Source organism: Rhinoraja longicauda, chromosome 4 (genome assembly GCF_053455715.1).
Source record: "Rhinoraja longicauda isolate Sanriku21f chromosome 4, sRhiLon1.1, whole genome shotgun sequence".
NCBI lineage: Eukaryota > Metazoa > Chordata > Chondrichthyes > Rajiformes > Arhynchobatidae > Rhinoraja > Rhinoraja longicauda.
The window spans coordinates 15,512,822-15,540,456 of NC_135956.1; the positions used below are offsets into that span (position 1 = coordinate 15,512,822).

At 43.0% G+C, this 27,635-nt stretch overlaps 1 protein-coding gene across 4 annotated transcripts in view; it reads right to left on the minus strand.

Annotated features, from left to right (window-relative positions):
* LOC144592603 (RNA-binding Raly-like protein) overlaps window positions 1-27,635 on the minus strand; it is a 673,998-nt gene that overhangs the window by 41,442 nt on the left and 604,921 nt on the right. For all 4 annotated transcript variants that reach the window (XM_078397261.1, XM_078397262.1, XM_078397263.1 and 1 more), the window contains one exon: window positions 24,288-24,338. In XM_078397261.1, the coding sequence (XP_078253387.1) occupies window positions 24,288-24,338 (51 nt within the window). The remainder of the gene's footprint in view (window positions 1-24,287; window positions 24,339-27,635) is intronic.

A 27,635-nucleotide genomic window follows, 5' to 3' on the forward strand; every position in this document is an offset into this window, starting at 1 on the left:
TGTCACAAGTACTTAGAGTCAGAGAGTCATGGAGAGTCATGGAGTGATACAGTGTGGAAACGGGCCCTTCGGCCCAACTTGCCCACACTGGCCAACATGTCCCAACTACACTAGTCCCACCTGCCAGCATTTGGTCCAATGTACTTGGTACAGTGAAATTCTTAGTTTTGCATTCAATATATAAGTATGTAAAGAGTCGCCACATAGAGGACACCGACAGTTACAAAGGTATTCAATATAGTCCCAATGGTCACTCTTTGGGTCATGGTCAGCCATGATCACATTGAATGGCGGTGCTGGCTCGAAGGGCCAAATGGCCTCCTCCTGCACCTATTGTCTATTGTCTATTTGTTCCAGTCCAGTAAGTCCAGTAAAGTCTGATTAGTTCTGTTTAGTTTAGTTTATTGTCACGTGTACCGAGGTGCAGTGAAAAGCCTTTGTTGCGTGCTAACCAGTCAGCGGAAAGACAATGCATGATTACAATTGAGCCATTACAGTGTATAGGTAGATACATGATAAGGGAATAACGTTTAGTGCAAGGTAAGGCCAGCAAAGTCCGATCAAAGATAGTCTGAGGGTCTCCAATGAAATAGATAGTAGTTCAGCACTGCTCTCTAGTTGCAAGTTTCACTAGTCTAGTAGAAACTTTGGTTTCTATAACTGGTTTCACTAACTACTGCGGTACCACAGTGGAGCAGCGGTAGAGTTGCTGCCTTACAGAGCTTGCAGTGCCAGAGACCTGGGATCGTTCCCAACCTGTATGGAGTTTGTACAATCTCCCTGTGAACGCGTGGGTTTTCTCCGAGATCTTCGGTTTCCTCCCTTACTCCAAAGACGTTTTGGTATGTGGTATGAATATTGATTTCTCTCACTTCAGGTAGCCCCAGCATTCCTTCTCTCTCTATCCCTCCCCCACCCAAGTCACACTAGCTTCTCATTTTCACCCCACAAATAACTTACAACGGCCTATTTCCTTTATCATCGTTAGCTTTTTGTTTTCATTCATTGTTCTTTATCTTTCCACATCACCGTCGATATCTCTCTTTTCCCTTATCCACAACCAGTCTGAAGAAGGGTCTCGACCCGAAATGTCACCCAGGCTTTCTCTCCAGAGATGCTGCCTGAGTTACTTCAACATTTTGTGTCTAACTTCACTAACTACTCTTGTTCATTTAATTAAAAAAAGGACACAAGTGCTGGAGCAACTCAGCAAGTCAGACTGTAAGGCAGCAACTCTACCACCGCGCCACTGATTTTCTTGACCAATTCTTTCTTTGAAAGAAACTGAAAGAATTCAATGAGCAACATTTCAATTTCCACTTACACACCTGCCCTCCTCTGATGCTCCATGACTAATATTCCTACTTCATCCACATCGGCAAATAACGGGGGAACACTGGGGCTGGAAGGCTAGTCTCGTCATGATTTTCCTTTGTGTTGCTTAGAGCGATGCAGTGGCACAGCACTAGAGTTGCTGCTTTACAGCGTCAGAGACCCAGGTTCGATTCTGACTACGGGTGCTGTCTGTATGGAGTTTGTATGCTCTCCTTGTGACCCCGTGGGTTTTCTCCAGGTGCTCCGGTTTCATCCCACGCTCGAAAGACGTGCAGGTTTTATAGGTTGTGTGGGAAGGAACTGCAGATGCTGGTTTAAACCGAAGATAGACACAGACAAGCTGGAATCACTCGACGGGTCAGACAGCATCCTCCAGAGAAAAGGAATAGGTGACGTTTCGTGTGGACCCGCTGAGTTACACCAGCTTTTTGTGTCCACTTTCAGGTTTATAGGTTAATTGGCTTTGGTAAAATTGTCAAATTGTCCCTAGTGTGTAGGATAGTGTTAGTGTATGGGGTGAACACTGGTGGGCGCGGACCATGTAGTCCAAAGGGCCTGTTTCCGAGCTGTATCTGTAAAGGCTAATGTCTGCTGAGTCTATTGATAGTTCCTGGGCAGACAAGGTGTGGACGGTGGACTGTTGGAAGCAATGGGTAACCTCTTTAAGGCACGAAATGATGATGGATCTATATTGTGAGAATCTCTTCCCTTTGGTGGAGGGGGTCATAGAAACATCGAAAAACATAGAAAAATAGGTGCAGGGTTAGGCTACTCGGCCCTTCGAGCCAGCACCGCCATTCAATATGGTCATGGCTGATCATCTAAAATCAGTACTCCGTTCCTGCTTTTTCCCTATATCCCTTAATTCCTTTAGCCCTAAGAGCTAAATCTAACTCTCTCGAATACATCCAATGAATTGGCCTCTAATGCCTTCTGTGGCAGAGAATTCCACAGATTCGCAACTCTCTGGGTGAAGAAAATCTTTCCTCATCTCAGTCCTAAATGGCCTACCCCTTTTTCTTAAACTGTGTGACCCCCGGTTCTGGACTCCCCCAACATTGGGAACATTTTTCCTGCAGCCAGCCTGCCCAATACTTTAAGGATTTTATATGTTTAAAGAATAGAGGGCACACAAAAAAAGAATTAAGAGCGACAGGAGGAAAAACACTTTTTCCCATCGGTTGTGATTGGAATCTGGAATGTACTGACTGCTGATGGGATTGAGTCCAGTTCCAATGTGTCCTTCAAGAGGGAATTGAATGCATAAATAGAGAAGAAAAATAGCAAGGTTACAAATATAGTGCTGAGTTGCTCTGTTAAAGAGAGTTGGCATGGTAACAATGGTCCAAATTACCTCCTCTGCGTTGCTATAATTCTAAGATTCTAGATGTATCATCATATCATATCATATATATACAGCCGGAAACAGGCCTTTTCGGCCCACCAAGTCCGTGCCGCCCAGCGATCCCCGTACATTAACACTATCCTACACCCACTAGGGACAATTTTTACATTTACCCAGCCAATTAACCTACACACCTGTACGTCTTTGGAGGTCAAAACTCACAAAATGCTTTTTATTTACTGCAAACTGCACAAAACAAATCGGTTATGTTAATATTTATCTGGCATTAACTGCCAATGAAGTGTAAAAAATTTGCATCTCTCCCCACTACTTTGCAATCCTTCTACTTTAGTTTTGAAAATTGATACCTGCAGAAGACCTGTATCCTCCATTTTATGTAGGACGGAACTGCCGATGCTGGTTTAAACCGAAGATAGACACAAAATGCTGGAGTAACTCAGTGGGACAGGCAGCATCTCTGGAGAGGAGGAATGGGTGACATTTCGGGTCGAGATCCTTCCTCGGACTGACCATTTTACGGCAGGTCTTCTGTTAAAGTAATTATTTTCCCCAAGGTAAACTTCGAAATAAATAAAACCACCAATGGAAAATATCACCAACTAGAGAGCAGAGCTACTATTTACCACATTGGAGATCCTCGATTGGACTTTATTATTTACCGCATCTTTTGATTGGACTTTATCTTACACTAAAAATTATTCACGTTATCCCCTTGATCATGTATCTGTACACTGTGGATGGCTCGATTGTAATCATGTATTGTCTTTCCGCTGACTGGTTAGTACGCCACAAAGGCTTTTCACTGTACCTCGGTACAAGTGACTAAACTCAACTCAAGACAGCAGACCCTGGACATCTAAAATAATACTGAAAATGGTGTAAATATTAAGCAAGTCAGGTGGCATCCATAGAGAGAGAAATTAATTTAATATTTCAGATTGATGACCATACATTAGAACGGATGAATAAGCTCTGATGAACCCTGGCCAGTGTTTCTCTTTACACAGATGCTGCTTGACCTCGTCAATAGTTATAGCATTTTCAGTATTAGTTCAAATTTTCAGGGTCTGCTGTATTTTACTTACAAAAGTAAGTAAATCAGCATGGTGTGGGAACAGCTCCATTCAACACCACAAGACATTGCAGAGAATTGTGGATGCAACCCAGACCATCACACAAACCAACCTCCCTTCCATCGACTCCCTTCCATCTACATTTCACGCTGCCTTGGCAAGGCCAGCAGCACAATCAAAGCCAAGTCTCACCCCAGCCACTCCAAGGACGTACATAGGTCTGTAGGCTCTGTAAACATAAAAATTGTCCCTGGTGGGTGTAGTATAGTGTGAATGTGTGGGGATCGCTGGTCGGCGCGGACCCGGTGGACCAAAGGGCCTGTTTCCGCGCTGTATCTCTAACTAAACTAAACTAAACTCTGGAGAGGTCCTGAGCTGCCATCTACCTCATTGGAGACCATCGGACTATCTTTAATTGGACCTTACTGGACTTTATCTTTCACTATACGTGATTCCCTTTATCCTGTATCTGTACACTGTGGACGGATTGATTGTAATCATGTATATTTTTCCACTGCCCGGATGGCAAGCAACAAACAGCTTTTCCCTGTACCTTGGTACACGTAACAATAAACCATCATCACAAAAGATTGGAAAAATAAATTTCTCCTCATCTCCTTTCTAAAGGTACATCCTTTTCTTCTGAAAATCATGAATCAAAGCGGTCATCTCTGTGTGGAGCCACAAGAGAAGGGCAAGGTCCTCAATGAGTATTTCTCCTCTCTATTTACCGAGGACTGGAGAACTTGGGGCAGTTAGTGAAAGAGCCTTGAGAGCAGTCAGTGTTACGGTCGAAGAAGTGCTGAAGATGCTATCGTGTGCGATCTCCAGGGCCTCATCAGATATATCCGAGGACATTGTGGGAAACTAGAGAGGAAATTGGTGGAGCCCTGTTGAAATTTACGAGTCATCTTTAAATACAGGAGAGGTGCCAGAAGACTGGAGGGTGGCAAATGTTGGGCCTCTCATCAAGAAGGGCTGCAGGGAAAATGCTGGGAACTATAGGCCGGTGAGCTTAACATCTGTAGTTGAAAAGTTACTAGAGGGTATTCCGATGGATAGGATGTACAGGTATTTGGATGGACAAGGGCTGATTAGGGACAGTCAGCATGGGCTTGTTTCTTCTCAGCCATTATCAGGCAACTGAACGGTCCTACCGTAACTTGAGAGCAATCCTGAACTACCATCTACCTTAAAGGAGACCCTCAGCTTGTCTTTGATCACACTTTACTGGCTTTATCTTGCACCAAATATTACTCGCTTATCGTGTTTCTGTAGACTGTGAATGGCTTGGTTGTGATCATATATTGTCTTTGCGCTGAATGCTCAGCAGGCTACAAAAGCTTTTCACTGTACCTCGGTAGACGTGACAATAAACTAAAACTGAAACGTAGTAGAAGACCAAAACCCACATGGAAACAGTTAAAGAGTAAAAATGGTAATCGTCAATTGACTAAAATATTTTTAGTGCAACATGACACAATGTTTCTGTCATTTCCACAGATTTTAAATCTTCCAGATTATCACCCACTTGTATGCTATCTCAATGACACCTTGTATGCTATCTAGATTTACCCTTTCATTTTCCAGTCTCACTACATGCATTAGAAATGCTGAGATTTTCCTTCTGATCTATTGTGATGTGAGCTAGTTGAAAAATAAATTTGTTTACATTATCACATTATCATAATAGCCACATTACCTTCTAGTTTGCTTTTAATATCCAGAGGCAGAGCCATTTCATTGCTCAAGAGAGATGTATTCAAGAGAGAGTTAGATTTAGCTCTTAGGGCTAACGGAATCAAGGGATATGGGGAGAACGCAGGAACGGGGTTACTGATTTTGGATGATCAGCCATGATCATATCCAATGGTGATGCTGCACCTATTTTCTGTTTCTATGCTACCTGTAATATTTTTCATGTCAAGAGTTGCAGGTTGCATCCAATGGTTAACCATTTATTTCCCGGATGTCATCAGACGGTTTGACGAAGAAAAAAGAGAAAAAAGCAACAAAACCCCCCCCCCCCCAAAGTGCAAACAGGCCCTTCGACCCACTGAGTCAGGGGTACAGTGCTGCCAGAGAGCTCACCGGAGCACCACTCCTGCACCTCTGTAAAAAAAAAAACCAAAATAAACAGCAGGGAATTTTAACTAGCGGGGGATTTAACAGCGGCACCAGTGACAGCTCCGGCACCTACAAGATTAGCACTGCAACACTGCACTGAGTACACGAGCACTATCCTGCACACGAAGGGCAATTTACAGAAGCCCATTAACCAACAATCCCTCACGTCTTTGGAAGATGTGGCAGGAAACCGGTGTGCTCGGAGAAAACCCACGTGGTCACGGGGAGTACTTATAAACTCCAAACAGACAACACCCATAGCCAGGATGGAACCCGGGTGTCTAGCGATGTAAGGCAGTAACTCTACCCCAGCGCCACTGTGCCGCCCTTGGCATGTTCCTATGCGTAAACCCTTCTTCAGATTCTGTCCACCTGAGGTAGACACAAAATGTTGGCGTAACTCAGCGGGTCAGGCAGCATCTCTGCAGAGAAGGAATGGGTGATTTTCGGGTTGAGACCCTTCTTCAGACACTTGACACTGTCAAGCTGAGCCCAGACTAAGGCTAACTCTATCCTGTCACAGAGTCAGAACAAGGGTCCTGACCTGAAATGCCACCTATCCTTTTCCTCCAAAGATGCTGCCTGAGCCGCTGAGTTTAGTTTAGTTTAGTTTAGTTTAGTGTAGAGATACTGTGGTCTGTTACATTGGAAGCTCGCAGGCGACTGACTTTTCGGGAGTTCCAGCCACAGCAGCTTCGTCCGCCCCGAATCGCAAGGCTTGAATCAGCCCGTTCGCAGGACCTTTCATCGCCCGGCGCGGCTCGGCTGCTGGATCTTCCATCGCCCGGCGAGGGCTTCAATATCGGGAGCCTCGATCGCCTCGACGCAGCAGTTTGACTGCCTGACCGCCGGAGAAGAAGCAAGGAAGAGATAAGACCTTTTTTACCTTCCATCACAGTGATGCGGTGCCTGGAAGAGGGTCACTGTGATGGATGTTCATGTTAAATTTATGTAATTGTGGGTGTTGTTTGTTTTTTATGACTGTACGGTAATGACATTTCGTTCAAATTTTCTTTTTTTGAATGCCAAATAGACAAAAGGTGCAGGAGTAGGCTATTAGGCTGATCATCCACAATGGCTGATCATCCACAATCAGTACCCCGTTCCTGCCTTCTCCCCATTTCCCTTGACTCCGCTATCTTTAAGAGTGCAATCTAACTCTCTTTTGACAGCATCCAGAGAATCGGCCTCCACTGCCTTCTGAGGCAGAAAATTCCAAAATAAATTCAATTCAATTCAATTTACTTCAATTCATTGGACTTATTAGATCGCTTCTAACTGCATCTTATTAATGAACTTTGACTGACGTCGCTATTAAATACACAAGACCATAATTCGAACACTGAGCAGGTGGCTGAGAATCTCTAATGACCTAATCATTAAAAAAAAAGATTTCCCAAATACCTTTGCACTGAAAAATATTCATAGCATGACAAACCTTCTGATTGAGAATTAGCTTGGCTGTTTCCATATCTGCCTATTTATCCAAATTACAAAAAAAAATTCAGGAGCCAGATGACGATTAGCATAATATAATAGAAATCGTGTTCATTTTTTTTAACAATGAATGTAATTACTTATGCTTTTCGAAAGGAAAAAAAAATAATAGCTTAGCAAATCATATCATGCAGAGCAAGTCAGATGAAACCATCAGAAAAAAAACAGGACTGCGATAATCTTCATTGTGATGGATTCTGTCTGTACATAAGCAAAACAAAATTTCAATGTTACTTTTAGCTTAGATTTGAGCATTATCAATAGCAATACTGTATTGGTAATATAAAGTTGAGGTACTTAAAGGCAGTACACAAACAACTGCTTCGCCAAGCCGACCCCTGTAATGCCACCAGGACAAAGATAGACACAAAATGGTGGAGTAACTCAGAAGGACAGGCAGCATCTCTGGAGAGAAGGAACCGGTGGCGTTTTGGGTCGAGACCCTTCTTCAGACAGAAGGGTCTCGAACTGAAACCTCACCCATTCCTTCTCTCCAGAGGTGCAGCCTGCCCTGCTGAGTTACTCCACCATTTTGTGTCTATCTTCGGTTTAAACCAGCATCTGCAGTTCCTTCCTACACACACAAGTTAAAAACTACATTTATAACAACTTTAGAATTGGGGCGGCACGGTGGTTCAGCAGTGGAGTTGCTGCTTTACAGCCCCAGAGACCTGGGTTCGCTCCTGACTACGGGTGCTGTCTGTATAGAGTTTGTACGTTCTCCCCATGTCCGTGTGGGTTTTCTTCAGGTACTCTGGTTTCTTCCCACACTCCAAAGATGTGCAGGTTTGTAGGCTGATTGGCTTTGGTAAAAAATTGTAAATTGTTCTTAGTGTTTAGGATTATGAAAGTGCAAAGCTATCGCTGGTCGGCGTGGCCTCGGGGGCTGAAGGGCTTGTTTCTGCATAGTATCTCTAAACTAAACTAATTGAATCATGAAAAATGGTGCCAGGATGTTGTCTGGTCCGGAGGGCTTTAGTTAAGTGGAGAGATTAGATTGGCTGGAATTGTTTTCCTTGGAGCGTTGGAGACATGTACACTGACTCAGTGTACTATTTCTATAGACTTATATTTAATTATGATTGTGCTTATGTATAGTAATATTTTTACTGAACTGTCCAAAAATAAAGGAATTAAACTGTACCTGTACATGTGCTAATAAAGTACACTAAATTCTGGGCTTCAGCAACAGAGACTTGGAATACAAATGGACCTCCGTAAAAGCACCAGTCAAGCCTCATTTGGCATGCCATGTTCAAACTCCTCCATGACATTAGAGTACAATTCGACCATTGAATTGAACCATTAATAGTAGGGAATTTCAAACACTTGAAAACCAATTTGGATATAAGTTATATTTGGATATAGGCCTCGATAGAGTGGATGTGGAGAGGATGTTTCCAGTAGATTTAGATTTTTTTTTAGATTTAGAGATACAGCACAGAAACAGGCCCTTCGGCTCACTGGGTCCGTGCCGCCCAGCGATCCCCGCACACTAACACTATCATACACGCACTAGGGACAATTTTTTTTATTTTTATACATTTGCCCAGCCAATTAACCTACATACCTGTACGTCTTTGGAGGAAACCGAAGATCCCGGAGAAAACCCACGCAGGTCACGGGGAGAACGTACAAACTCTGTACAGGCGGCGCCCGTAGTCAGGATCGAACCTGAGTCTCCGGCGCTGCATTCGCTGTAAGGCAGCAACTCTACCGCTGCGCCACCGTGCCGCCTTCAGTAGTGGGAGAGACGAGGACCAGAGGGCACAGCCTCAGAATAAAAGGACATACTTTTAAAATGGAGATGAGGAGGAATTTCTTTAGCTATTGGTTGGTGAATCTGTGGGATTCATTGCCACAGTTGGCAGTGGAGGCCCAGTCATTGGGTGTGACACTGAAAATCATACATCGCAGATACAAGCCATTCGGCCCAATCTGTCCATGTTGACCATGGTGCCCCATCTACGTTTGTCCCATTTTCCGCCATTTGGCCCATATCCCTCTAAACATTTCCTATTCATGCACCCATTCAATTGTCTTTTAAATGCTGTTATCGTAACTGCATCAATAACCTCCTCCAGCAAATCGTTCCACATACCCACCACTCTCTGAGGAAACAGTTGCCCCTTGGGTTCATATTAAATCTTGTTCCTCTCACCTTAAATGTGCCCTCTTGCTTTTGATCCTTCTACCCTGGGTAAGAGACCGTGCATTCCCCTCAAGATTTTAGACATCTCTATAAGATCAGCCTCAGCTTCCTGCTCTCCAAGGAATAAAGTCCTAGACTGCTCAACCTCTCTCTCTAGCTCAGCCCCTCGGGTGCTGGAAACATCCTCGTAAAGTGTCCGTTGTCCCCACTGGACCCAGCAACAATCTTGGGTGGCTAATTGTTCTTTGCCGTCTCTGCAGTACGTGTAAGGGATAACTACGACACTGAATCAGAGGTGTCTGAGTCTTTGGTCCCATGAGCAAAACTGTCACAGGCAACCTCCTTTATATTTACTTCATTTACACTTCAGGCTGCCTCGGCAAGGCCAGCAGCGTAATCAAGAACGAGTCGCACCATGGCCACTCCCACTTCTCCCCTCTCCCTGCGGACAAAAGGTATAGAAGTGTGAAAACGCACACCTCATTGACAGTTTCTTCCCAGCTGTTTTAGGGCAACTGAATCATCCTACCACAACCAGAGAGCAGTGCTGAACTACTATCTACCTCATTGGTGACCCTCGGACTATCTTTGATTGGACTTTATTGGCTTTACCTTGCACTAAATGTCATTCTCTTATCATGTATCAATACACTATAAATGGCTCGATTGTAATCATGTATTGTCTTTCCGCTGACTGGTTAGAAATAGAAATAGAAATAGAATGCCTTTATTGTCATTGTACAGCAGTACAACGAAATGGAAAGTGCTACATCTGAAACAGTGCGACAGTGCAAATCTTTCAAAAACAATCGCACAAACATAGGAACCAATACAATAAGTACCAATATCAATAAAAAACAATAAAAACTAATAAATAATAAATGAGCTTTGCACCTAAGATGCTGTATATTAAAAAAAGTGCAAAGAAATTGAAAGTTACATCTAGTCAAGTATTTCCATTCACAGTTCTTATGGCCCAGGGAAAGAAGCTGTTTTTAAGTCGGTTTGTTCTGGTCCTTAGGCTCCTGTAGCGCCTCCCAGAGGGCAGGAGAGCAAACAGTTCATATCCTGGATGTGTGCTGTCCTTAATTGTATTTCTGGCCCTGTTTAGACAACGCGAGCTGGAGATGTCCTTCAGAGAAGGCAGTGGACAGCCGATAATTTTCTCTGCTGTCTTAATAACCTTCTAGAGGGCCTTCTGGTCTGCAGCTGAGCAGCCATAGTTATGGCAGTATGCCAGTACGCTCTCAATGGTGGAGCGGTAGAAGGTCACCAGCAGATTCTCCTTCAGTTTGTTTTTCCGGAGCAGTATTAAAAAGTGCAGTCTCTGCTGTGACTTTTTAACTACCGCTGTAGTATTTGCAGTCCAGGAGAGGTCCTGGGAGATGGTGGTCCCCAGGAACTTGAAGGTGGAGACTGTGTCTCCTAAAGTCCAGTACCATTTCTTTTGTCTTACTGGTATTCAGTGCTAAGTTGTTTGCCTCGCACCATTTGGACAGAGCACAGACCTCTTCTCTGCATGCAGATTCCTCTCCTCCAGTGATCAGACCAACCACAGTTGTGTCGTCTGCAAATTTGATGATTGAATTGGAGGAGCACGCAACAAAAGCTTTTCACTATTCCTTGGTACACGTGACAATAAACTAAACTGAAACTAAAACTGAAATGAAAATTTCATAACACATTGCATCATTCTTTCATGACACAATGGGCTGAATGGGTTCCTTCTCTGAAGCACTTCAATGATTCTATAAAATGAGAACTATTAGAACTATTTAACTATCTGAGCTTTAGGGAGAGGTTGAGCAGGCTGGGACAATTCCTTAGAGCGCAGGAAGATGAGGGGTGATCATGTAGAAGAGTACAAAACCATGAGAGGAATGGATCAGGTAGATGCACAGAGTCTTTTGCCTAGAGTAGGGGAATCAAGAACCAGAGGACATAGGTTTAAAGTGAAGGGGGAAAGATTTAATAGGAATCTGGGGGGTAACTTTTTCACTCAAAGGGTGGTGGGTGTATGGAACGAGCTGCCAAAGGAGGTAGTTGAGGCAGGGACAATCCCAATGTTTAAGAAACAATTAGACAGGTCCATGGATAGGACAGGTTTAGAGGGATATGGGCCAAATGCAGGCAGGTGGAACTAGTGTAGATGGGATATGTTGGCCGGTGTGGGCAAGTTGGGCTGAAGGTCCTGATTCCACACTGTATGACTCTGTGACTCTATCTGATTAAATTATACTTGAATAAAATCGTGGAATGGTCTCTGCCCAGGAGGTGGTTATTCGGCCCATTGTGTTCATGTTGGCTCGCTGTTCCATTTATCGGCCCTTTGTTACTTTTGCAAATTCTTCTCCACCATATATTTATCCATTTCTGTGTCAAAAGCTGCAATGAAAGCTGCATCCACTACACCTGTGCTCTGGATTCCAACCACAGAGATGTTTTTCTCATGCCTCCCTTAATTCTTTTCCCCTATATTTTATATCTGTGAAGCAATTAGACAGGTACATGGATAGGACAGGTTTAGAGGAATACTAGACCAAGTGGACCCGTTGGGCCCAAACCTCTCCTGCATTGGTGCAGCACCCTCTCCTTCCTCCCCCCATTCCACCTCCCTCCTCCCCTCCCCCTCCCTCCACCCCGCTTCCCCCTCCCCTTCCCTTCCCTTCCTCCTCCCTCCTCCCTCCTCCCTCCATCCCCCTCCCTCCCTCTCCTCCCTCACTGGCCCCCTCCCACCCTCCCTCCCTCCCTCCCCGCTCCCTAGGAGATAGATTTAAACTTTAAAATGTGAATAACTTTAAAGATATAACACCGATTTCAATGAAACTTCTTCCATTAGCACCAAAGGGACGGTGAGTAAGGTGGGCCTAAAATTGTCACGCTATCATGTACCGTTTTGGCTGTAGTTCAGGAACAAACAAACAAACAAACGAGAGTTTTAGTATATAGATGGGCCAAACGTAGGCAGGTGGGACTAGTGTAGATGGGGCATGTTCAAGGACCCACAACCATGCTGTGTGACTCTATGACTCTCCCTATGACTTTATGACCTGTGGTCCTCAATATTTCTACCTCACTCAAATTTTCCCGTCAGTCTCTTTTCTCCAAAGAAAACAATCCAAGCCTCTCTAATCTATCTTTGCAACTGTAGTCCCTCTCCCAAGGAAATATTCTTGTCAATCGTTTAATGCCGCGCATCTTCCCTCTAATGTCATGGAGGAGTTTGAACATGGCATGCCAAATGAGGCCTGACTGGTGCTTTTACGGAGGTCCATTTGTATTCCAAGTCTCTGTTGCTGAAGCCCAGAATTTAGTGTACATTTTTAACCATTTCTCATGCTGTCCTGTGTAGGAAGGAACTGCAGATAATGGAATATACCGAAGATAGGCACAAAATGCTGGAGCAACTCAGCGGGTCACACAGCATCTCTGGAGAAAAAGCTTATAAAGCTTTTGCCAAAGTTTATCTCAATCTGCCTTTCTCCTTTCAATAATAGACAATAGACAATAGGTGCAGGAGTAGGCCATTCAGCCCTTCGAGCCAGCACCGCCATTCAATGCGATCATGGCTGATCACTCTCAATCAGTACCCCGTTCCTGCCTTCTCCCCATACCCCCTCACTCCGCTATCCTTAAGAGCTCTATCCAGCTCTCTCTTGAAAGCATCCAACGAACTGGCCTCCACTGCCTGTAATCTGTATACACGAAGTGACCAAAATGCCTGTGTTCTTGCACCCCCTTTCGAACCTCTCCTCATTTTCCTACCTAGGTGAATCACCACACATATCTCCACATTAATTTATCTAGCATATACTTGCCTATTTCACCACCCTGTTTACATCTGGCTACAATCTATGAATATCGACTTCATAGTTCAAAACAACCACCATGTTTTGTGCCTCCTGCAATTTGGAAATTGTAGCTTGCACCCCCCAAATCTAGGTCATTAATACATAGGGAGCAAAACAATTGCTCTCTCTAACTCTGATCCCAGCAGAATGCCACCAATCTGAAAAATAAGCATCCATTTTGTTTCCTTGGTTTCATTTTGGAGATACAGAGCAGAAACAGATCCTTCGGCCCACCAAGTCCGCGCCGACCAGTAATCCCCGCACATTAACACTACCCTGCACACACTAGGGACAATTTACACATACACCAACCCAATTAACCTACAAACCTGTACATCTTTGGAGTGTGGGAGGAAATCGAAGATCTCGGAGAAAACCCGTGCGGTCACGGGGAGAATGTACAAACTCCGTACAGACAGCTCCCGTGGTCAGGATTGAACCCGGATCTCCGGCGCTACAAGCACTATAAGGCAGCAACTCTACCTTTGCGCCACCGTGCCGCCCTTGTTGTTTGCTCCTTTGCCAACTTCACACGCACACCATCAATATGCTTTTAGCCCACGTGATTCTACGTTGTTCTTGTGGCTTCCATGTGGCACAGTCAAAATGCATTACCCTCATCAACTTTAGCCTCTCATCAAATTATTCTATCAAAGTGACTCAGTCAATTTGCCTTACTGCGTTAATTTGACTTAATGAATCCATTATCTTCTGGGTGACTATTAATGCTGGATCAATGCATCTAAAACCTATCTTAACACTGAGTTTAAACATAATGATCTATTGTTTCTGTACAGGAAGGAACTGCAAAATGCTGGAGTAACTCAGCGGGACAGGCAGCATCTCTGGAGAGAAGGAATGGGTGACGTTTCAGTTCAAGACCAGGTTGAGTCTGAAGAAGGGTCTCGACCCGAAACATCACCCATTCCTTCTATCCATAGATGCTGCCTGTCCTGCTGAGTTACTCCAGCATTTTGTATCTTCTATCATACAAGTACCATCCTTTAGCTTTAGTTTTAGAGATACTGTGTGGAAACAGGCCCTTCAGCCCACTGAGCGTGCCGGCCAGCAATTCCCATACACTACTAGTTCTATCCTACAAGCTAATTGACCTACAATCCTGCACATCTTTGGAATGTGGGAGGAAGCACCTGAAGAAAACCCACACAGGTCACGGGGAGAACATACAAACTCAATACAGATAGAAGCCATAGTCAGGATTGAACCCGGGTCTTGGTGCTGTAAGGCAGCAGCTCTACCGCTACGCCACTGTTTGTAGGTTAATTGGCTTTTGTAAATCACTCCTAGTGTGTAGGATAAGAAAGTGGGATAATGAATGGGTGATCATTGGTCGGCATGGACTTGGTGGGACAAAGGGTCTGTTTCCAACGCCGCATCTCGAAAAAATTATTTGGGATGTTTCTCATTTCTCAATCTCTTTCGCATGTCCTTATTAAGGATAGGGAACGTAACTCACTTTAGTTTAGTTTAGTTTAGTTTAGAGATACAATGCGGAAACAGGCCCTTCGGCCCAGCAAGTCCACGCCGACCAGCGATCCCCGCACACTAACACTATCCTACACACTCTAGGGACAATTTACAATTTTTTACAAGCCAATTAACCTGCACGTCTTTGGAGTGTGGGCGGAAACCAGAGCTCCCGGTAAAAACCCACGCAGATGATGGGGAGAATGTACAAACTCCATACAGACAGCACCTGTAGTCAGGATCGAACCTGGGTACCTGGCGCTGTAAGGCAGCAACTCTACCGCTGCACCATCGTGCTTCTTACTGGTTCCTGATATGGGTGGGAACATAAAATATGTTTAAGGGTCCGTTTGTTTCTTTTAACGTAGATGACTTCCCAGTTACTGATATTTCTATTTTCATATCTAATTCAAAAACAATTGGGAAAATCTGAAATTATTTTGCCAGTTTTCATTGGCTGAGAAGTATCTCATATTTTATGCATAACATTAAATATTTCACCAAATATGTCCAAAGTGATTTTGATATTCACAAGGCAATTCAGTTTCAATTATAGTTTATTGTTAGTGTAGTGAGGTAGAGTGGAAAGCTTTTGTTGCGTGCTAACTAGTCAGCGGATAGACAATACATAATTACAATCTAGCCATACACAGTGTACACATACTTGATAAGCGAATGACGTTTAGTGCAAGATAAAGCCAATAAAGTCTGATCAAGGATAGTCCGAAGGTCACCAATGAGGTAGATAGTAGTTCAGGACTGCTCTCTAGTTGTTGGTAGGATGGTTCAGTTGCCTGATAACAGCTGGGAAACTGTCCCTGAACCTGGAGAAGGGTCTCGACCCGAAACGTCACCCATTCCTTCTCTCCTGAGATGCTGCCTGACCTGCTGAGTTACTCCAGCATTTTGTGAATAAATACCTTCGATTTGTACCAGCATCTGCAGTTATTTTCTTATACTGAACCTGGAGGTGTGCGTTTTCACACTTCTACACCTTTAGCCCGATGGGAGAGGGGAGAATTGGGAGTGATGGAATATAAACTATTCCTCGTCTATTTGAATGAAACTCCAACAGTTAGCAGTAGTCTAATTTTATCTAGGATACTGTAACTTGCTTGATCTGCACCCCATCCACGCCTTAAGCATTCATTCCCTCTGCTGCCAACGCTAAGTTTCCTCCAGGATGTATCATGTTCCCACTAAAGGCTTCCATGACGGGACTGGCCAAATCCACAGTCTCCATCAGCCTGAAGGTTATGGGAAGCAGGTGCATAAGAACTTCACTGTAATATCTTCACAAACCCATTACGAAAGTGCAGTTAAATCAAAAGAGGTAAGGGTTTTTACTTGCAAAGCAGAATGTTAAAGTGGGTTCTTCCAGTTCCCATTAAGGACTGAATGTTCTAGTCACTGCAACAGAGCGGACATATTAAATGACTCTTCCATCCATATGAATCCCAGTACTTTCACGCATTGACATACACAGAGTACGGTATGTTCATGTAAATAGATGTAAATGTAAATAGATATGCCATTAGAATCCAATTGGCTTCCAAATTTTGCACCATCTTTACTCACTGTGCATCATATTCTTTTTTGAGTCAAATTCCGAGAACATCCTTTGGAACAGGTCGATGGTATTACCCTCTTATTAAGAAGCAGCAGTTCAATGCGCAGGAAGGAACTGCAGATGCTGGTTTACACCAAAGGTAAGAAGCAAAATGCTGGAGTAGTTCAGCGGGTCAGGCAGCATCTCTGGAGAAAAGTCACCACTCTCGTCTGAAATGTCACCTATTCCTTTTCTCCATCCTGAGCTGCTGAGTTACTCCAGCATTTTGTGTCTATCAGCAGTTCAATGTTGTGGCCAGTTCCAAATTCTCACTGGACATTTGGGAATAGGCATTAAAGACTGATTTTGCTATCAACTCTCATATCCTGAGAATGAATACATATAACATCATTTAATCACAAGATACAAAGAAGAGATGACAATGTTGAGAAATGATTTATGAAAACATTGTCGAAAAGATGTTTGATTTTAACAAATGTTTTAACTGTTTCTAGATTATTTTTAATGACAAATCTCTTTTCCTCATAATGATCCTAGTTTAATAAACACCTTCTGTGTTTAATTTTGGAAAGCACTTATTCAAATCTGTTCAAATTAATGAGCAGATTTTATGGTGGAAACATTATTCAGTTAACAGTCTGAATCAATGATAGATTGTTCTGGGGTATGAAGGCTTCATACACTCTTAATAAATGAATAAAGTTGCTGTTCAAAGAGAGATGTGTTTTTGTTCTTCATTTTAAGTATTAAAAAGCAGTGGTCAGCATTGTTCCAAATTATTGAGGATGGGTAGGATTGTTGAACATTGAGAACATAGCTTTAATCTTTCAATCAATCAGCTCTTTTTGTTTCTGACTGCATTGTAGACTGAAGTCCATATTTTTCAATCATCTCCTTGACTGGATGTTGAATCATTTCACCATTTCTCTGCGTTTGTTGCAAAGCTTGTCAGCTTCCCCACAGCTGTAAAAGCACCGCAGAATAGTTGGTGGCACGGTGGCGCAGCGGTAGACTTGCTGCCCTTACAACGCCAGAGACCCAGGTTTGATCCCGACCACGGGCGCTGTCTGCATGAAGTTTGCATGTTCTCCCTGTGACCTGCATGGGTTTTCTCCGAGATTTTAGATTTCCTCCCACGCTCCAAAGACGTCCAGGTTTGTAGGTTAATTGGCTTGTAGGTTAATTGGCTTGGTATAAATGTAAATTGTCCCTAGTGTGTGTAGGATAGTGTTAATGTGCGGGGATCGCTGGCCAGCGCGGACTCGGTGGGCCGAAGGACCTGTTTCTTCACTGTATCTCTAAATTAAAAACTAAACTAAATCACTGGCTAGCTAAAATAATTAATTGCTTCATTTTTTCCATATCTTTGAGGTCCACTTGTTGACAGGAAACTTGCTCTAATTCCTTCTTTGTAGGAGCCATTTGTGTTTGGACTGGCTGCTATTAGCATATTATATTATTTTGTCTAGATATATCTTGCCGTATTACTTTGGACACTTGGGGGCCATCGTTAGCCAGAACAAGGTGGTATATATATGGGTACAGGGACTGGGAGGAGTTAGATACAGGGAGGGAGAGTATACAGTTCTTACCAGACCTGCGACCAGAGCTGTGAGCAGACAGGGGAACAGAGCAGCCAGCTATGACTTGTACAGCCTGGTGTGTTCATCTCCATGTTTGTACAACTACTTCAATAAACAACTAATTAAACGAAAAAGGACTGGAAGATCTGTTCTGTTGGGTTTGCATAAAGATCACTCCGACTCCCTCTAGTAATGGCAATTAGAAAAGAGTTTACTGGAAAAGACTGAAATTTACCATTACACTTTAAGTAAGAACTAGCTCCATGACTGAGACTGGAGCTTGTGAATCAACAGGACGAAACAAGGATTGTTTTATTTCACAAGCTGACGCCGAATCCCACAGACTGGACAAGGTCGCCACCTGCGCTAACCTAAGTAACGAAGATTGGAAACTTCGAAAGCCAGCGCGCAGGGAAAGTGAGTATGTACCATTAAGCTTTATTGGAAAAGCTATATGCCAGAAGCTGTATTGGAAAACGGCTACTGTAATGGAGAATTGAGAACAAAGAAGTGACCTTGAGAATCGCACAATATCAGATGTATTGAATATTTGTGCAGATATGACTTTACGTCGACATGTCTTAAAGGGATAGTGTACAAGTATGTCTGTGGTTAGATTTGATGTTCAGCCGCAAGATGGCGATATCAGAAAGGATTCTGAAAAGGAAAGGAGGATTATCAAACCCACTGCCAAGGGCTTGGAATCACTCGTTGAGAAGCACCGGAAGAGAAAAAACTCAAGATATAAACAAGCTATCAAGTTAATGGAAATGATGAAAGAGCTCATGGAATCAAGTGAAAATGTAAATGGTACAATCTAACCTGATTCAATTAATCAAGCTCTGTGATGAAATCAAAGAAAATTATGAGGCATTGGTGAAGTTACCACTGCCTGAAGATGAACTCGAAAAGCAAAATCAGTGGATTCACCAAACAGTGGAAACTTTTATCGGGTTTACACAAGATACTAGGGTATGATTATCTAAGGCTGGTTTGCAAGCTACACACTCCATGGCTGGGAGTGCCACACAACAAAATGATGTAAACTCAGATGACATTGGACCTGATAACAGTGTTTCAAATGTCTTAAAACCTAAATCTCGTTCTTCATCATTGTGCATCTTCAACACTCTCTGCATGCGTGAAAGCTCGGGCAGATAAGGCTGTTCTCAAAGAACAGGTTGCCTACCTGAAAGGCAAGCATGAGATGAAGACACAAGAGGAACAATTGGAGGAAGAACAGAAGAGACAGAGAAACAAAGAACAACTGGAACTAGATGCTGAACTGGCAGCAACCAATGCAAGACTCAATGTACCTGAGGCCATGAGCGATGCGATGAACTCTGATGTGATGAACTCTTACTTGAAAAAAGAAACTGCTCAAAAGGAAACATCAGCTAAATTAGAGCCACATGCAGCGGAATACTTGACTGATCAAGTGCAACAGGTTGTTAGACCAAAACAAACAACTCAGGTACCATCTGCTAGAGCTCATGATGGGACCCATCTCACTCAACACTCTTTTCAAAGGCAAAAGGCAAGGACTCATGAGCAAAAGGGTAAGCAGGGGCATGTTCGCTTTACCCCCCCCCCCCCTCTGTACCGTATATTGGAAACCAAGTTGATATCTATAACCTAATTCAGAAGCAAAATGATATCGCTGTTCTTCTGTCTCAACAAAATCTTTCTTTTACTCTACCAACAAGAGACATTCCTGTTTATGATGGTGATCCTTTGCAGTATGAAGTTTTCATCATGGCATTTGAGAGAGGAGTGGAAAGAAAGACTAATGACGACAGTGGCCGCTTACTTTTCTTGAGCAATATCCAAGAGGTCAAGCAAAAGACTTAGTCCTCAGCTGTCAACACTTACCCCCAGCCCAGGACTATCTAAGGCAAAAAATCTGCTTAAAGCTCATTTCGGTAATGAACATAAGATTGCCACTGCATATATGGTCAAGGCGCTGGCCTGGTCAGTGATCAGATCAGAAAATGTGAAAGTGTTGCAAGTGTTCTCAGTGTTCCTTAGAGGTTGTTGCAATGCAATGGAACATCTCACCTATACGGAGGAAATGAATGTCGCTTCCAGCATGAAGACTATCCTTCTAAAACTGCCTTAAAAGCTCAGAGACAAGTGGAGGGATAGGGCATGTAAGCTACTGGAAAATGGACATCAAGCTCGATTTTCTGACATGGTAGACTTCATAGAGAAACAAGTGAAGATACTATCAGATCCACCTTTTGGGAACATCCGGGAAGCCAAGCCAGTTGCAACTGTCAAAAGCTCTACTTTTGCTAAGGCAAGGCAGCAACTAAGAGGAAGCAGTTTTGCAACAACTACAAAAACTGCAGAAGCACAGGTGCAAGAAAATCTGACAACAAAGGGAATGAAAAGAGACGTATCTACCGCCAAGCCTCAAGGTTCTTGTTTGTTCTGTAACAAAAGTGGTCACACATTAGGGCGGTGTCCACAGATCAAGAAGAAGGGGCACCAAGAAAAGATAGACTTCTTAAAGGAGAATGGAGTCTGTTTTGTATGTTTGAAAATAGGTCACATGAGCAGAGACTGCAAGAGTCGTTTGGCTTGTAATGTGTGCAACCAAAATCATCCTGAAATGCTTCACATTGAACAGAAGGACAATGGAAAGAAACCAGAACATATAGAAAAGAATGAGAAACCAATTGTGAGTGATGACAATAGACAATAGGTGCAGGAGGAGGCCATTCGGCCCTTCGAGCCAGCACCACCATTCAATGTGATCATGGCTGATCATTCTCAATCAGTACCCCGTTCCTGCCTTCTCCCCATAACCCCCTGACTCCGCTATCCTTAAGAGCTCTATCTAGCTCTCTCTTGAATGCATTCAGAGAATTGGCCTCCACTGTCTTCTGAGGCAGAGAATTCCACAGATTCACAACTCTCTGACTGGAAAGGTTTTTCCTCATCTCCGTTCGAAATGGCCTAACCCTTATTCTTAAACTGTGGCCCCTTGTTCTGGACTCCCCCAACATTGGTGCTGTTCTCTCATCTCAAATGTGTGGGCATATTGGGGCCGGTGATGAAACCTGCATCTCCATTGTACAGTACAAGTGAAGAGCCACAAGGGGAGCACAGTGTTGCAAGCATACGCGTTTTTGGATCATGGAAGTTCATCTACCTTTTGCACAGAAAGCTTGATGAGAAGGCTGAACATTGCAGGACCAAAGACCAAAATTCTCTTGCTTACCATGAACCAAGTGAAGCCTGTGATCAGTCATCATATCTCAGGTTTGGAAATATCTAGATTGGACATAGACAATCTGCCAATGGAAAGAGCACTGGGATTGCGCTGGTGCGTTGAAGTAGATGTGTTCAAGTTCAGAATTGCTGCACAGGAGCACGGTGGTGCTCAACCCCAATTGCTGTGGGAAGCCTTAGGATGAATTCACATGAAGAGTGCTGAGGCAGACTTGGGATTGAGTGTCTTGGTTTTCTGTCAATGACTTAGAGATTTAATATGTTGAAAGAAGGAGCGACTGGGCTTGTCTACACTGGAATTTAGAAGGATGAGAGGGGATCTTATTGAAACATATACGATTATTCAGGGATTGGACACTCCGGAGGCAGGAAACATGTTCCCGATGTTGCAGGAGTCCAGAACCAAGGGCCACAGTTTAAGAATAAGGGGTAGGCCATTTAGAACGGAGATGAGGAAAAACTTTTTCACCCAGAGAGTTGTGAATCTGTGGAATTCTCTGCCTCAGAAGACAGTGGAGGTCAATTCTCTGGATGCTTTCAAGAGAGTTAGATAGAGCTCTTAAAGATAGCGGAGTCAAGGGATATGGGGAGAAGGCAGGAACGGGGTACTGATTGTGGATGATCAGCCATGATCACATTGAATGGCGGTGTTGGCGCGAAGGGCCAAATGGCCTACTCCTACACCTATTGTCTATTGTCTATTGTCAATCGTGGTTGAGCTATCTTTCCCTCTCAACCCCATCCCCCTGCCTTCTCCCCATAACCCCTGACACCCTTACAAATCAAGAACACGTCAATCTCCACTTTAAAAATACCCAATGACGTCTTCCACAGCCGTCTATGGCTATAATTCCACACATTCACCACCTTTTGTGCAAAGAGTTCCTCCTTATCTCCTTTCTAAAGGTATGTCCTTTTATACTGAGCTCCTTGTTTGTACTAGCCTCATATACGTTCTGTTTTCACATCTTGTTCTGTGACTATTGGCTCAATATAATTCATATTACTTTGAATACATTACATTATGTCTCTGCACCATCATCCTATTGGTGTCGCCAGCATGTACTAAATTGTCCACATAAAACTTCACAATGAATCCAATAATTCAATCAATAACTGCAGTCTTTACAATGATGCATCATATTTGATACCACTGCTTGATAGCATTAATTAATTTGCAATCTCTTCCTTTTGAAGCTCTCCACTTTAACCCATGGCATTAGTTTTTCACACTGCATTTACATTGTCATCTTAGAAGTTATGGAGATATTTTCTCTGACTTCTGACCTTAGGGTGGCATGGTGGCGCAGAGGTAGAGCTGCTGCCTTACAGCGCCAGAGACCCCAGTTCAATCCTGACTACGGGTGCTGTCTGTATGAACTGAGATGAGGAAAAACTTTTTCAGTCAGAGAGTTGTGAATCTGTGGAATTCTCTGCCTCAGAAGGCAGTGGAGGCCAATTCTCTGAATGCATTCAAGAGAGAGCTGGATAGAGCTCTTTAGGATAGCGGAGTCAGGGGGTTATGGGGAGAAGGCAGGAACGGGGTACTGATTGAGAATGATCAGCCATGATCACATTGAATGGCGGTGCTGGCTCGAAGGGCCGAATGGCCTCCTCCTGCACCTATTGTCTATTGTCTATTGTCTATTGTCTATTGTATGAAGTTAGCATGTTCTCCTTGTGACTGTGTGGATTTTCTCTGGGTGCTCCGGTTTCCTTCCACATTCCAACACGTGCAGATTTGGGCGTTAATTTGTCCCGAGTGTGTCGGATAGTATTAGTGTATGTTTGTTGGCGTGGTCACGGTGGGCCGAAGGGCCTGTTTCCATGCTGTATCTTTAACATTACTTTATTTATATGACTGCTGCAGACTAACCTAATAAACTTAATTGTAAGGTAGAACTCGGAACTACAGATGCTGGTTAATACACAAAAGGACACAAAGTGCTGGAGTAATTCAGTAGATTCGGCAGCATCAGTGGAGAACAGGGAAAGGTGATGTTTCAGGTCATCCATGTTCTCCATGGATGCTGCTGGACCTGCTGAGTTATCCCAGCACTTTGTGAAACTCAAATATAAAGTACGGAGACACAAAATTCTGCATGTGCTGCAATCTTGAGAAAAAAATCTAAGTGCTTGAGGAACTCAAACTCAGTCAGGCACAGATATTGTTCTATGTTCTAACTCAAATGGTCAGGCAGCATCAGTGGAGGGAAATGGACAGACAACATTTTGGATAGACACAAAATGCTGGAGTAACTCAGCAGGACAGGCATCATCTCTGGAGCGCCTGTCCCACTGAGTTACTCCAACAGTTTGTATCTATCTTCGGTGTAAACCAGCATCTGCAGTTCCTTCCTGCACAAACTACATTTTGGGTTGGGACCCTCCTTCAGACTAACATATTTCTAAAAGGATTTTCTTCAGTTCTACTTAATTTTAATGGTTGGACAAAACAATGAATTACTCTGTTGAAAGATAAACTCTGCATAATTTTGACATCTTTATGAATTGACATAGTGCTTTTTATTGTCAGTGATTTTTCATTCATTCTTGAAGGGCTTGGTTGCTCTTCAACTGGCAATGTCAGCATAGACTCATGTATTGATTATTTTGTTTAGTTTAGCTTAGAGATACAGCGTGGAAACAGGCCCTTCGGCCCACCGAGTCCACACCGACCAGCCATCCCTGCACACTGACACTATCCTACTAGGAACAATTTACATTGATACCAAGCCAATTAACACAAACGTGCACGTCTTGGGAATGTGGGAGGAAACTGAAGATCTCGGAGAAAACCCACACAGGTCAGGGGGAGAACGTACAAACTCTGTAAAGACAGTCCCCATGGTCAGGATCGAAGATGGGTCTCTGGCGCTCTACGGAAGTAAGTCTACTTGTGCGCCATCGTGCCGCCACCATATTATTGTTCATTTAGAAATTCATAACGTACAAAGCAATTACAAAAATGAAATCTTTTGCACTGAAGATAAGTAAAAAATACATACCGACTGTAGAAATCATCTCTGTAATAATCATAATCAAAGTCATAACCACTCCTGAAAAAGGGAAAAGAGGCTTTAACATGATGCAGCAGAATAACAAGTTCTACTTTTCTAATCTTAAAGATATAGATGACCTTTGGATTATTTCAGATTGTATTCAAACCAAAGTGAGATAACGGTATGCAGAAACATTAGTGGTAAAAGTAACAGATGTAATAAGGAAGGTACAAAGGCAGCAGAAAATGTTGGAAACATGCATCCTCAGGCAACTTCCATAGTGCTCTATATTTTCCAATGCACCTCAGCTTGATGAAATGTTTATCCTGCACAATTTTTTATTCCTTTTAAGTATCTGTTATCATTTTATTTAAGTGCAATATACATTTTGTACTCAATGAAGTAAAAAAATGAAGCATTTTGCTAAACAACTTGGCATCATGGTTCCACACAAACATTGTGGGCCGAAGTTCCTGTGCTGTACTGTTCTATTAAAGTGTACTCTGTTTTCAGAGCAGGTTGCTCCAAGACTTATCCTGCCATCACTTAAGCAACAAAAAAAAAGACACAAAGCACTGGGGTAATTCAGCGGGTCAGGCAGCATCACTGGAGAATTTGGATAGTTTACCTTTCAGGTCGGGACCATAAGCAAATCTTTTTCTGTGTTTTGATGTGAGCGTTCATGTAATCCATGCTATCTGGTTCATGGATGGGAGCTAAACTCATCTTTGCTTGGAACCCATGTCCTGATGAGCAGATTTACAGAGACCGTTGGAGATCTTGTCATACAATCGTACAGCAGGAAAACAGGCCCTTCAGCCCAACTCGCCCACACTGACCAACATGCCCCATCTACACTAGTCCCACCTGCCTGCGTTTGGCCCATATCCAGATAGATAGACAGACAGACAGACGGACAGATAGACAGATAGATAGATAGATAGATAGATAGATAGATAGATAGATAGATAGATAGATAGATAGATAGATAGATAGATAGATAGATAGATAGATAGATAGATAGATAGATAGATAGATAGATAGATATAGATAGATAGATAGATAGATAGATAGATAGATAGATAGATAGATAGATAGATAGATAGATAGATAGATAGATAGATAGATAGATAGATAGATAGATAGATAGATAGATAGATAGATAAAGAGAAGAAAAAAAATCGGTATAAACCATAATCTGCAGTTCCTTCCTGTACACTGAATATTATTTTCTCTTTCAAGAATTTATCTGATTTATTTTGAAGGCTGAAGCATATCTCTGTTACTTATTCTCTCTATTTCCGCTGGGTGCACACATTTTGAAGCCCTCTTTCTCAAAATGGATGCACAGAGCAGGGAGATGCAGTTATTGGAGTGTTTGCTTGAACAGCTTATTTTATGAACAACAGCCACGGCAGGCAGATGTAAGCAGAAACCATTGCCCCATGAAGGCAAAAGACATAAACACATCAGAGATATGTCTGCCTCGAATAACTTCAATATATTTGTACGAGATTGCACAGAAATTGCACTGAACCGAATAACAAACTTATATGTTTATGGAATCTTAAATGACCTGGCTTTTAAAAAAAAAAGTAAATGACAATCAGTTTGTAGTGCAGATAGAAATTCAATACGAATGCCTTAAGGAACCCATTATAAATGTTCATTAGGTTTGATGATGTTATAATTCACTAAGAATCATTCTGCCTGTTTTTTTATGAAGCTTATTATCAATCATTCCAAATCCTTGCTGCAACGCATCAAATATTTTTATTGGTCTCCAGAATCACAGAATTTTCGGAGGTTTCAGAGATACCTTAAATTTTCATAGGTTTCCCTGTGTTTTAGTTCTACACATGTGTCTTTTTTAAATTTCTGCTTGGGTGTTATGTTTTCCACACAAATTTAAAGTTATCCACACAACTGGTTATATTTAGGTTTAGGAAAGAACTGCAGATGCCGGCTTACACCGAATAAAGACACAAAATGCTGGAGTAATTCAGCGGGACAGGCAGCATCTCTCGAGAGAAAGAATGGGTGATGTTTCAGGTTGAGATGTTACGGCAGTCTGAAGAAGAGTGTCGACCCGAAACGTCACCCATTCCTTTTCTCCAGAGAAGCTGCCGGTCCCACTGAGTTACTCCAGCATTTTGTGTCTATCTTCGGTTATAGTTGGGAATCTTTGCATATCTTGCACTGCCGACATCTGCAGAGACTTTCAAATCAGTGTGCTTAAATTCAGGCTGCCAATACTATCAAAGAGATCTACAGAGATCGCTGCCTCAAAATGGCAGCCAGCATCATTGGGGGTCCATAACACATTGGCCATGCTCTTATTTCACTTCTGCCATCGGGAAGAAGGTATAGGAGCCTGTACTGCACTGTGTGAGGCAGCACAGTGATGCAGCAGTAGAATTGCTGCCTTACAGTGCAAGAGACCCGGGTTCAATCCTGACTATGGGTGTGTATGTACGGAGTTTGTCCGTTCCCCCTGTGACCGCATGGGTTTTCTCCGGGTGCTCCGGTTTCCTCCCACTCTCCAAAGACGTACAGGTTTGTAGGTTGATTGGCTCTGGTAAAAATTGTAAATTGTCTCTAGTGTGTAGGGTAGTGCTAGTGCACGGCATTATGGTGCAGCGATAGAGTTGCTGCCTTACAACGCTGACGGCACCGGAGTCCCGGGTTCCATCCCGACCACGGGTGCTGTCTGTATGCAGTTTGTACGTTCTCCTGCGTGGGTTTTCTCCGAGATCTTCGGTTTCCTCCCACACTCCAAAGATGTACAGGTTTGTAGGTTAATTGGCTTGGTAAATGTAAAATTGTCCCTAGAGTGTGCAGGATCGTGTTAATGTGCAGGGATCGCTGCGCAGTGTGGACTTGGTGGGCTGAAGGGCCTGTTTCCGCGCTGTATCTCTAAAACTCAACTAAACTAAAAATGATCGTTGGTCGGTGTGGTCCCAGTTGCCCAAAGGGCTTGTTTCCGCTCTGTATCTTTAAAGTCTAAAGTCTCTAAAGAGAACTGTAGTATTCAGGTTCATGAGCAGCTTCTCAACAACCACCAGGCTGTTAAAAACTACAATCTCCAATTAAACTCCGAACAATTAGACTTGAGGGCATTGTATTTGGCTTTGCACTATTATTGTTTCTTTATTTTTTTTTGTGTGTTGAACTTCTTTTTGTGGTTTATTGTGGTGTTTACAGAGTACTATGTTTACATATCTGTGTGAAAGATTCAGTCTAAAAATGCAATTGTTCCTTTTAGGGACATATAACAATAAAACACTATTGACTCTTGAATAAGCTCAGAAACTTGAAAATATACATTTGAGCTTAACGGACACAAAGTGCTGG